The sequence below is a fragment of the Gavialis gangeticus genome, unplaced genomic scaffold (assembly GCF_001723915.1).
Source record: "Gavialis gangeticus isolate Ggan-Ray unplaced genomic scaffold, GavGan_comp1, whole genome shotgun sequence".
Taxonomy (NCBI): Eukaryota; Metazoa; Chordata; order Crocodylia; family Gavialidae; genus Gavialis; species Gavialis gangeticus.
In genome coordinates, this window is record NW_017729022.1 from 59,038,162 (window position 1) to 59,049,960 (window position 11,799).

Below are 11,799 nucleotides of genomic sequence, written 5' to 3' on the forward strand. Positions count from 1 at the left end.
CCATCTACCTTGGCTCCGCAGCTCCTGGACCCGTCACTCTCAGCTCCGCTGCTGCTGCCGGACCCGTCTCTGTCGGCTCTGCCACCGGACCCATCTCTGTCGGCTCCGCAGCTCCTGGACCTGTCACTCTCGGCTCCTCCGCTGCCACCGCCGCCGCCGGACCCGTCCACCTCGGCTGTGCCACCGCCGCCGGACCCGTCCACCTCGGCTCCGCCGCCGCCGCCGGACCCGTCCACCTCGGCTCCGCCGCCGCAACCGTCTACCTCGGCTCCGCCGCCGCCGCTGCACCCGTCTACCTCGGCTCTGCCAACGCCAGCCCCATCTGTCTGCACCGGCACTCCTTTTGAATGGGCCCGGGTAGCCCCGGCACCTCCCACTTCCGGGTTCCTGCAAGGTTCAAATTCCCGCCGCTTGTTGCTGGCCACTACGTGCAGGCGGCGTCGGCTTGCGCCGGTCTGGGTTCCCTCCCAGCCTGGTGCCTGCTCTCCTCCCTTACATGCATGAATAAACTGCGTTACTTTAGAAGGGATGACTTGTAGAAGACTGGAGAGAAAGGATGCTGGGGTTTCAAAGCAGTGTCAAGTATCTAGTTAAAAAAAATCTTTGAGAAAATTAGGATAGAAAGACAAAGGAAATGGATCTTAACTATGAAGAAGCTACAGAAAGCTGCTTGTTATGAAGTGTCTGGGAATCTGATAGGGCCCCTCTAGATGTTCAGGTAAAGGCATAATAGGATTTGATGCGCAATCCGCACAATCACTTTTTGCCATGCCACACATGCATGGCAGAAGGTATGACTGTGGGATCCAGCAGTAGATCCTATTACACCTTATTGCTGGGGCAGGGAGAATACCAGCACACAAGTAGAAACCTTATGTAGGATGATGCTGCAGCATCAGATCCCTTCAGCTGATGGGACTTCTACCCACAGCAGCCCATGGGGCAGTGCCATGGCTGGAAGTCAGCCACAGAACTCCAGCTGCAGGAGCGGATGGTGCACCCCCACCATTGAGAGCCCCAGCAGATGACAGGGCTCTCAGCCACAGGGGCATATCTATGCTACACAAATTAAAGCTGGATAGAAACCATATATAAAGTTATTACACATTTTGCAGCTCTAAGGATATAGCTGGCTGGACCTTTTTAAACTGCAATAGTTAATTTGCATGTGCAGCTGCTTTAGTTAACTGCACAATTAATCAGGTAATTGTGCAATACATGTAATATGCAGAGGGAGCCATAGACTACAAAAGTTTTAAAATATCTAAATCAATTTAGTTTCTTGCTATAGTATTATTGTTTTTGGACAACTATACATCATGAAGCTTGAGAGGGTGCAGAGGAGAGCCACACGCATGATCAGAGGTCAGGAAAACAGACCTTATGATGAGAAGCTGAGAGCAATGGGGCTATTCAGCCTGGAAAAGCGTAGGCTCAGGGGTGAACTGGTGGCCACCTGTAAGTTTATCGGGGTGCTCTCATCAGGTTCTGTGGGAACGTCTGTTCACCAGAGGCCCCCAAGGGATGACAAGATCGAACAGTCACAAACTCCCCGTGACCAATTCAGGCTGGACATAAGAAAGAACTTCTTCACTGTCCGAGCACCCAAGATTTGGAACACACTGCCGCCGGAGGCGGTTCAAGCACCCACTTTGAACACCTTCAAGACCTAGTTGGATGTTTATCTTGCTGGGATCCTATGATCCCTGCTGACTTCCTGCCCCTGGGGCTGGACTCGATGATCCTCTGGGGTCCCTTCCAGCCCAAACGTCTATGAAATCTATGACCTCTAGTATGAGTTATTATATAGCTCTAATATTAGTTTAAAAACATGATACAATTAATAGGGTGCTGTAAAAAATGCTACTCTAAGAAGAGTAGAGTAATACCTTTTGTTCTAACCTCATTAACTGGATTTAGGGCTTTAAAAGACCAGTTGCTTTAGGCAAGTTCGAAGCTCACTCTAAAAGAGGGAGCTATTATTAATATATATAAAAATAAACTTTCATTTAAAATAAAATGCCTGGACTTCATATCTGTGAGAGTATTTTAAACACGAACCAAATGTAAATGCACGCAGTATTCTCTACCCAAGCCCACAACAGGGAGTTACAGTGTCTGCCACAGCTCACAGTTTTTCTAATCTCTTCCAGAATGAAATTAACATCCCTGGTTGGTTTCCCTGGTTCCACAGTCAGATCCAAATTATCAACATTGAAAATGTTAATACTTATGTTAGTTTCAGTCTTTTTCTTGAAAAAAAAAATCCATGAGCAACAACTGAGGAAGGCAGGGGAGGGAGGAACTAAAGAGGAAAGAATGCAAAAATTAGGTGGAAGGTAAAGGAAGTAACATTGTTCTCCCTCACTACACCCAGGAATCTTAAGAGAAGGGAGAACTGAGAAAGATCTTTTTCCTTTCCAGTAACCAAAGGGAGCACAGGGTCAAGTTCAAGGCACATTAAAGATCAGGACTTTTAAACTGTGCTGTATTAAAAATCTGGAATGATTTGGTTATGCTATTATCTGGACTGTTTGACTGTCCATCATGGCCTTCATAAAGACTACCTATTTTACAAGGAAGGTGCTCAGCTATTATGGTGATGAATGCTAGTATAATCTTAACACAGGCAGAGAAAATATGCTGACATCACTAAAATACCCTCTCCCTCATGCCTCAGATAGACCCTGGGATTGTACCCAGACCCAGTCCTGAAAAACCCCATGAGTTGCACAACTCCTAATGTGCAACAGATAAGTCTCCATCCCACAGTGCCTATCAATTCACAGTAATATATTTCACCACATGGCTAAATGAGCCACACATGCATGTAGCATGAATAATCCCTACGTATTCATATTCAAGGACTTTTCAGACTCATTCACACAAAGCAAAACCAGTTTTCTCCAGACCAAGCAAAGGTATTTCCCTCAGCAAGTGACACATCCATTACAAATTCTAACTTTTAATCATTAGCTTTTTGTTTTAAAGCTGTTTCATGAAACTTCACAAGGTTTTTTCTTTTTTAATTTGAGAACGAAGTTTTTTTTTTCCCAGGGTATTTTTTTGTCCCATACAGCTGTTCCAAAAACCAGTAACCTCTAGAGACCAAACATACCAATATGAAAGGTGAAATTCTCAAACTTATGAAAATGGTGTTAAAATAGATATTGTGATGCAACTTTAAATACAGCAGCTGACACCTCCCTCAGTAACATTACTGGAATAGTGAAAAATCACTAGGTTCTATACATATCTGGCAAAGAGTAATGAATCAACGGTGGCATGTTGAAACAGCAAAACAGCTACGTGCCTTCTGAGGTGCATCATATTTTATATACAAAATAGATTTTTTATAAATGTAATGAACTTTGATTTTTAAAAAAGCAATGGAGTGCTGCGATACTATTCTGTAATAAATTAAAATGACAGGTTAACAATACTTTTTCACGGATAGAATAAAAAACTGAACCATAGGGGAGGAAATCAAGATTAATTTGTAAAGGAAAGTCTTTTAGTTGGTCTAATAAAAGACAATGGATTTACCCAAGGAACCGTGTCTGCCTATGTCCTTAGATTAGACCAACACAGCTACAACCTACATCCCTAAAGAAAAGCATTGTTTTTGCGCAACTGCAAGGAATTTGTTTGCTTTGTTGCCCTTGATAAACAAACTTCCAACTGACAATTTTAAAATAGTTTCTTTCCCACTCTTTAAGGCTGTTTATTTATTTACTGAATTTTACACAGCAGGAACAATGAAACTAAAGGAGCCATTTTCTCTATTTACTTTCTGGTCAGTTAAACAAGTAGGTTTTAAATGGAAGCATTTTCAACAATTACATTCAATATCACAGTTTTTACTGCTTAACAATAAGAGTCTCACAAAACCTAAATGTTGTGCCTAAATGGTCTGGAAGCAAGACCTTTAAAAACAGACCTAAATTAGCTTAATTTGATATTGTGGGTCTTGGTTTCAATATTGCTCTGCTGCCAAATTTGGGAACTGGCGGATGTTGAGCTCCTTTGAACTTGTGGCCTTTACTAAAGTTTCTTCTATAAAGCTGAATCTAGAGTCTCAATCCTACAATTAGATCCCTAACGGTGGGCATAGACCCTTATACAGAATTACTGGGGTTTGGACCAAGCAGCTGCCTGTGTTGATCTGAAGGAAGAATCAGGGCTTTAACTTATATGCCAATGTAAATAAAGTTGTACACATCAGATTCAGAAACATGGACATAAATAGAAAACAGGAACAAATGCAACACCATTTTACTCAAGGTGGATTGCTCCAAGCCAGCCTGCTGACTGATTTTCTAGGGAAGGAAACACAGTTGACCTAGTCTTTCTGGACCTCAGTAAAGCATTTGATATGGTCCTCCTTGAAAAATTACTGTTTAAGATGAAAAAGATGGGTAAGGAATGTACTAAAGGAAGAACAATAGTATTGAAAGGAGGGAAGTTACTAGTCCTCATGAGCTGATCCTCAGACCATTCTCTTTTAGTATTTTCATTAATGACCCTGGCACAAAAAGAGAGTGTGCCAATGGAACCAGTTAGTGACACAAAGTTAGAAGGTATCATCAAAATGAGATGCTATCACTCAACTCAAGAAGCGTGGGAGTTTAGAGTCAAGTTCCTACATGTCATTCCATTCTATTCCATGTTCTATTCCAGCATGTCTCACTTTACAGAACTTTGCTTATAAGTAACATACACGAACGAGAAGTATTCAATGCACCCCCTTATGGGAATGGAAACAGATGGGAAACATCCCGAATCTGCTGGCTTCCTTTCTGGGTATAAAACCTCCTTCATTAGGCATATTGGTAGGTCAAAAGAAATATTGCACCAATATTGGTATAGGGTGATCAGGGAAAGTGTGTGATGCTTGTATCTTTAATACAAAATGGGTATCTGTAGGAATACAGGACTGTTTGAAAAGATGTAAGGACAGACATTTTACCCTGATCAACACTATTCATATCAACTATGATTTTCAGGAACTGAGCCTGCCATCTTCTTTCCCAGTCAATAGAGGCATCCACTAAGACCTGGAAGGAGACATGGAAAGATGTAACAACCCACTGAACAGGTCCAGGATAACTGCTGAATGTACAGCTGGTTGGCTGAAAAGATGCCAGCAATGCTGTATGACTAAGCAGATTATAGTATATTCCTACCAGGGCTGCTGTGCATCTTATATATTTGTGAAGCAAAGGGGAAAATGTTTACCAGCATGGTGGAAGGGAGAAGTATCTGCTGGATTCTCAACATCCAGATGCAACAGAAATTACAAGAACCTTCACCCAGATGTGCTGGAATTCAGAAGTTTTGGACTCTATTCCTAGGTCTGCTTATGCATTTTGTATTAAAGAGTCATTGGCTAAAATCCCTTAATGCTCCACGGAGCAAGGTTTAAACTCATGACTTCCCATTTCCAGGGGAGTACTTTCATGGGGCGCGTCCCCACAAGTGGGAGCAGCATATCTGTGCCGTTGCTAGCTGTCCCTGAGGCATGCCCCTACACATGTGCTCTGGTGCGTGACATGTTGCCCTGTGAAGGGTATGGGAGGCTGAGGCCAGGACATGGGCTGGCCCCAGCAGCCTCACCTGGGGTCCTGGGGGCCTCCCAGGGCTACAGTGGCAGCAATCTGGGCACAATGAACCCAACCAGCAGCTGGAGCAAGGCTCTAGTCAGCCCGGCTCATTTCAGGTGGTGCATGCTGCCACTACATGTACCACCCCATTTTTTCTGACAGTATTTAAAAAAAAACCAAACCAAAAAACCCCCAAACCAACGCACTGCTAATTTGCAGCGCAGTGAAAGTGTGGATGTGCAGCACGTATTGTTTGCAGTGCTGCAGATAGTTTTGCAGTGCCACAGACCACACATGCATGCTTGTCTGGACATTCCCATGAGGGCCGCAGTCAGGTCCTTCCTTCCTTGCTCACTCTGTCTTTTCACACTTTTTTGCCCCATGACTGGCATGCATTCATTTAATGGCATGATGGGATCTGATTCCTAACCCCAACAATCGTGCCTCCTGCTATGCCACACATACATGGCAGGAGGCATGATTTTGAGATCAGGGATCAGATTCCAATGAACTCAATGAATTTGTAACATCGTGTAGGCATCTGGTCAGGAAGCACTGATCTTCGTCTCACATGTCTGTTTTATAAAACAAAGTAAATAAATCTGGATTTTTCACAAAACCAAGTTTTATTGAACAATACTACTACTACTACTAATACTACAACATAAATTCCTTTTAAGTATTTAAAATCTCATAAAACTAAGGGCAAGAGCTGATTGCTCTTACCCTAACCACAGCGCAGGGTATAACAGCTCCCCTTATTTTCTACTGAGTCCTCAGAATATTGTGGCATGCTCTGTTGGCACCTTAGCTGGATATGGTCCCAAAGGCACAAAACACATGGAGCACATGGAACATAAAAGCTGCTAGGTGTAGGTCATAATGCTTTGTGGAATCTATGTTTGATGTCTCAAGAGTTGGATGATGTTATTTTAGTGCACTCCCCTACACCCCTCAGCTCTTCTGCCTTTATGCTCCAGACTAACATTCTTGAGAATATCAGAGAACATGCTAGTCCAGGGGCAGACAATTATTTTGGATGGAGGGCCGCTTACTGAGTTTTGGAAAGCCATTGAGGACCGCATGTCTGGCAGCCAGGGGCAGATAAATATTAATTTTCTAAATTTTTCAGGGGACCTGCAGGCCGGATAGAAAGGCCTGGCAGGCCAGGCCACATTTTGCCCACTCCTGTGCTAGTCCTTGTTTTTTTCCTCCTTTATTTTGATCAACGTCAGTCTTTCACTTGGTGTGGAGGGACTGCCTCTCAAGGATATGTTTGCAGAGCCACCGATAAACAGCAAGACAAAAACAAGTTAGATTTAAAAGGTTAGCACAGGAAAAGATAAGTGAGGGAGTACCCTGAAAAAGTTCCCATAATGATATTAAATGATATTAACTTGCCTGGGGTGGGTTCAAGAATTCCCAACACAATTATGGAGATATCTTTCAAAGCCTGTGGTTTGAGGGGTGTGGACATGAACTGTAGGGTGCCTTGGGTAATAGGTATATGAAAAGTCCTCTCAGTTTTGCTCAGATTATTATAGGACTGGTAACAGTGTCTGATATCTTGCTTATGAACATACAGAAGGCCTAAGAGAAGCATCTACTTGAGGTTACCCAGACTGAATGCTGTTGGCCTCTTCAGAGCAGTGGTGCCACAAAAGTTTACTATAAAGCAGGACTACCTAGCTTCTAAGCAGCTGGGTCCACATGCCCCGCAGACTGTACCAGCAGGGTCCATAGTATTCTTCACATGCCCCCTCAATCCCACTGCACTACACATGCCACCTACCCTGCACTGTACCACATGTACACAAGGATGCCACCCCATACTTCCCACACAAAGCCCGTAATAGCAGGGAGGACCCAATGCACTGCATCATATGGGCAACCCAGGCCACAGGATTTCCCAGTATGGCAAGCTTTGCCACACTGCACAGCCCTGCTACCTGGAACAGGGACAGGAAGTGGAAGATGGTGGGAAGAAGGGGAGCCCAGAAACTCCACATGCTGCTGCTGCAGCTGGATTAGTGAGGGGAGCTGGACAGCCCTGGTGTAAAGAACTGTGGAGAGCGATCCTACACTTGGAGGAGAAATTGGGGGCAAAGTTTAAAGGCTGCCTGCTCAAAAATTTTATCGAGATCATGCCAGATGACAAAAATGATACCTGGGCTAAGATTACCGTAAGATCAACTGCCTGTTCACCAGAGCACCCCAAAGGATGACAAGATCAAACAGTCACAAACTCCTCCAAGACTGTTTCAGGCTGGACGTAAGGAGGAACTTCTTTACTGTCCAAGCCCCCAAGGCCTGGAACAGACTGTTGCCAGAGGTAGTCCAAGCACCTACTCTGGACTCCTTTAAGAGACATTTTGATGTTTATCTTGCTGGGATCCTTTGACCCCAAGTGACTTCCTGTCCCTGGGGCAGGGGGCTGAACTTGATGATCTTCCGAGGTCCCTTCCAGCCCTAATGCCTATGAAATCTATGAAACTTGGAATTTCACAGACCAGCAAAGGGGTCACCAGAGCCTAGTACTACAACCCCATTCCCCCAGAACCAGCAAACCATCTGTCCCATTTTGTACCCATAAGTCCAAGCACAGCATGGATACATTTGCTTTGGACTTGGATATTCAGACCAACAACCATGCCACTGCATTTATAACTGTTTACTTTACACTGCTGTTTGCAAAAAATCGAATTAGCTGAATGACCAGTTACTGCACTGTTTACAAAAATTATTTTCAATGTATTATTTAAAATCCTCATATATCTTTAATTTTCTGCTTGCAAAGGATGAATGTATTTGCTAGAAATTCTATCCATCTGACCTGCAAAAAGTATGCAAGTGGGAATATTTCTGGATTGCATAGAGAATTTTCTCTTATTTTTTAAATTGTGGCTGCCAGAAAATGTTATTAAAGTAAACAAGCTAATTCAAAAGGCAATTTTTTTCATCCTTGCCCATATAAGTTAACCCACCATTTGGATAGGGGACATGGAAGGGAGTAATGGAGAGTCAGGACCTTTGAACAGAGTAAATAAATAATAAAACATGCAGTAATACAACTACCTGAGCTCCTTTTCCTTTCCACAGTGGTTTCCATCTGTAGGTGCACTGGATGACACTGAGCTGTGTTCAACAGGATCACAGGGTCTCAAAACGTACTTTGCTCTCCACAGAGTCTGCATGTTCTGAGACCACTTTCTCAGTGAGCATGTTGTTCACATTGCTTGAGGTTCCGTCTTCTGGGTGTTCCAGAGTTTTTGAAGCCCCAGATTTTCTGTAGCCCTCCTTTGCCCTTGTGTGTTTCCTTCCCCTTAGCCTGGCATTACTTCTTGCCCCATCATACTATAACTTGTGTTCTTTTTAAAAATGTCTGAAAACACATCTTTGTTCTTGCAGTTGGTTTTGAATTGCCCTTTTCCAGACTGAGGAAATTAAGCACCTCTCTCCTGCATCAGGTTTGCCCAAACTCTTCTTAGCTATATTATTACCTAGTGCTCAAGCAGAGCACTATGGCAGCAAGTGCATTGGTGAGTATGAAGTGAGAAATTCCACAAAGACATCTGGATATCAACAGGCAGGGTCTGACTTCCAGTCACAATGATCTCTGGTCACAGTTATGACGACAAGGACATGGTGGAACTGTAGTTAAAAGACAGTTTGGACTGGAAAAGGTACTGGAGTGTCCACACAGGCATTGCACCAGTTGAACACTGCCAGGTCAGTTCAGTATTTAACTTGACTGGGGTTTTAGTGACATGACTCAACATTGAAAGAAAATGCCCACAAAAACAAAAGCAATTTTTAACCATAATGTGATAAGCCTATGAAAAAATCAGCATATCCACAGCCTGATAAGACAGTACCTAGGTAGCGCTTGAGTCATGTAGTCAAGATGGTCCAGGAATTTTGCAATAGGCAATGATTTTTGTGGGAGATATTTTTTATTAGAGCAACTCTATGGCTGGGATAGACTTAGACAAGCTTTCAAATGCAAAGCATTCTTAGATAGCGAGTTCCTTCCATCCACAAGAAACCAATAGCTTTAGGAACATAAATGATTTGTTTCCTTTAAAAATAATGCAACTTCTATACATTACCCATGTTTTTCTTTGTGTGCCTGCAAGTGACTTAAATAAAGATACCAGAATATTTAGCTTTGAAAAACACATGCAATTTACTGCTGGACTACCTCAGCAGATACAGTTCACCATTACTTTGTATACCAAGTCTATGCCAGCACACTGAACCCCATTAGCTAATTAAAAATGCAGTTACATAAAGACAATATTTCCATGGAGCCTCATTTAGGTTCTCTTTTACTTGAACCAGCAGAAAACACAAAGCAGCTTCCAGCAGGAGGTGCAAACTTACGCACAGCTTTTACACGGATGCTTTTACAAGAACCACACTGATTTATACATTGGACTTCTTCAGAGGATTTGCTATTTTCAGCCCCGATTGTGCAATTCAGAAGTGATTCACAGATGACAATGGCAACAGTTACATGCACCCACACTTAGTTTTTTTGCATCCCCATAACTCAAATGCAAGAATCTGTTCTGGCAAGGGACCCAAAAACCCCACAGATGACAGTGCTCCTTGCTTTCCCCTGCTCCGGTGGCTCTGGGCAAGGTTCACAGAATGCCCCCAGTGGACCCAGCCCCTCAACTGCCCTTTTAAAGGCAGACAAGATTCTGTGGATAGATGTGATCTCCTTTATTAGACGAACTATTAGTTGGAAAAATTGTTCTTTACAAGCTTTCGGGTACAAACACCCTTCTTCAGGCCTTTTAAATACACTTCTTGGCTATCCCTGATGCTTGACTCATGACCAGATACAACATATGCACCACGCGCACCCCATTCCCACAGAAGAGCACTGTGGGCCCGTGCCCCTGCCCCAACGCCACTCGCTCCGGGTCACAGCTATCATGCGGTAGGTACCCCAGGGCAGCTCCCAGCACTTGGGCCCCAGGCGGCCCCGGGGCCCCAGGTGCGCTCAGCCCCGGCCCCTGGGCCTCTCGAATGCCGGCCGCTGCCAGCCGCGCACTGCACCCCGCCGCCCGCCAGCCAATCAGCGCCCCCCACCCCAAACACCAGCCAATCGCAGCCCCCCCTCATAACCACCGGTCAACAGCCTCCCCCCCACGACCAACCGGCACCCCTCACCACCCCCATACCCTGGCCCGCTCCGCCCCCCGCCGCCCGAGCAAGCCCGAGTCCGGCGGGGCCAACCCAGCACCCACCTCAAACACCACTTCTTCGTCAAAGTCCGGTGTCATCCTTCTCCGCCATGCCACCACCCGCGGGCACGCCGGGAAACACAGTCCGCCTCCCGGCCCGGCCCGGCCCAGCCCACGGGCAGCGCAGCGCGAACTACGACTCCCGGCAACGCCCGCGGCCGACCGCTTCCGGCCGGGGCCCGCACGTAAAGCTGGGCCTCGCTGATTGGAGGAGATGAGTAAGGGGGTGTGGTGTAGCCAGCCTGCGCTGGTGGGGCGCGGCCGGGAGGGGTCGCTACGCTGCCCCAGCGGCGGAGGTACGCGGCAGGGGGCTCAGTCAGCGCGGAGCCACGGGACGGCATGCAGGCTTGGGACTGGGCGCGGAGCGGTAGCTGGGGCTGAGCGGAGCCATGGCGTAGGGCGCGGGGGAGCACCATGAGCTCGGCCGGTGAGTGAGTGGGGAGCGGAGTGGGGCGGCGGCTCAGAGTGGAGGGCGAGTGCGCTGCCCCTTGCTTGTCCCGGCCGTTGGTTTCAACCACCGCCTCGCGCCGCTCCGGACACTGCGCCCCCCGACGGACTCTTCTCCCTCTTCTCCTTCTCCCCTCTGCTGACGGGAAAAAAAGAAAAGCTCCATCTTCTTGAGTTCCCAGTCGGGGTCAGCAGCAGGGCGCCACGGGATCAGGTCTCTTTTTAAAGTCACCCTGTTATTCTTTGACTTTTCCCTGTTTATATTTCTCTTTTCTCCCAAGGGCCCCTAGGAGGTTTCTTAGCACGCCCCCCCCCCTCCCGCCCTTCACTTCCCTTCCCTTCCCACTCTTTGAAAAACGTCCTTTGCCCTCCTGCAGGCAAGTCTTATCAGTTGTATTTTTAGTGACATAAAAGCATCTCGCTGAGCTCTGGTTATTGTCACTTGCCCATAGTGAGGCTGTCGTGCCCTGTTGTGCAGGACTTCTGACACTTGG

At 45.9% G+C, this 11,799-nt stretch overlaps 2 protein-coding genes across 3 annotated transcripts in view; one reads left to right on the forward strand and one right to left on the reverse strand.

Annotated features, from left to right (window-relative positions):
• VEZT (vezatin, adherens junctions transmembrane protein) overlaps positions 1-10,997 on the reverse strand; it is a 129,638-nt gene extending 118,641 nt beyond the window's left edge. For both annotated transcript variants that reach the window (XM_019515066.1, XM_019515065.1), the window contains exon 1: positions 10,862-10,997. In XM_019515066.1, the coding sequence (XP_019370611.1) occupies positions 10,862-10,897 (36 nt within the window). In that variant the 5' untranslated portion in view covers positions 10,898-10,997. The remainder of the gene's footprint in view (positions 1-10,861) is intronic.
• Positions 10,998-11,171: 174 nt separating this feature from the next.
• The window catches only part of FGD6 (FYVE, RhoGEF and PH domain containing 6), a 116,005-nt gene continuing 115,377 nt past the window's right edge, over positions 11,172-11,799 (forward strand). Inside the window, exon 1 of the mRNA XM_019515067.1 lies at positions 11,172-11,285. Within this exon, the coding sequence (XP_019370612.1) occupies positions 11,273-11,285 (13 nt within the window). The 5' untranslated portion in view covers positions 11,172-11,272. The remainder of the gene's footprint in view (positions 11,286-11,799) is intronic.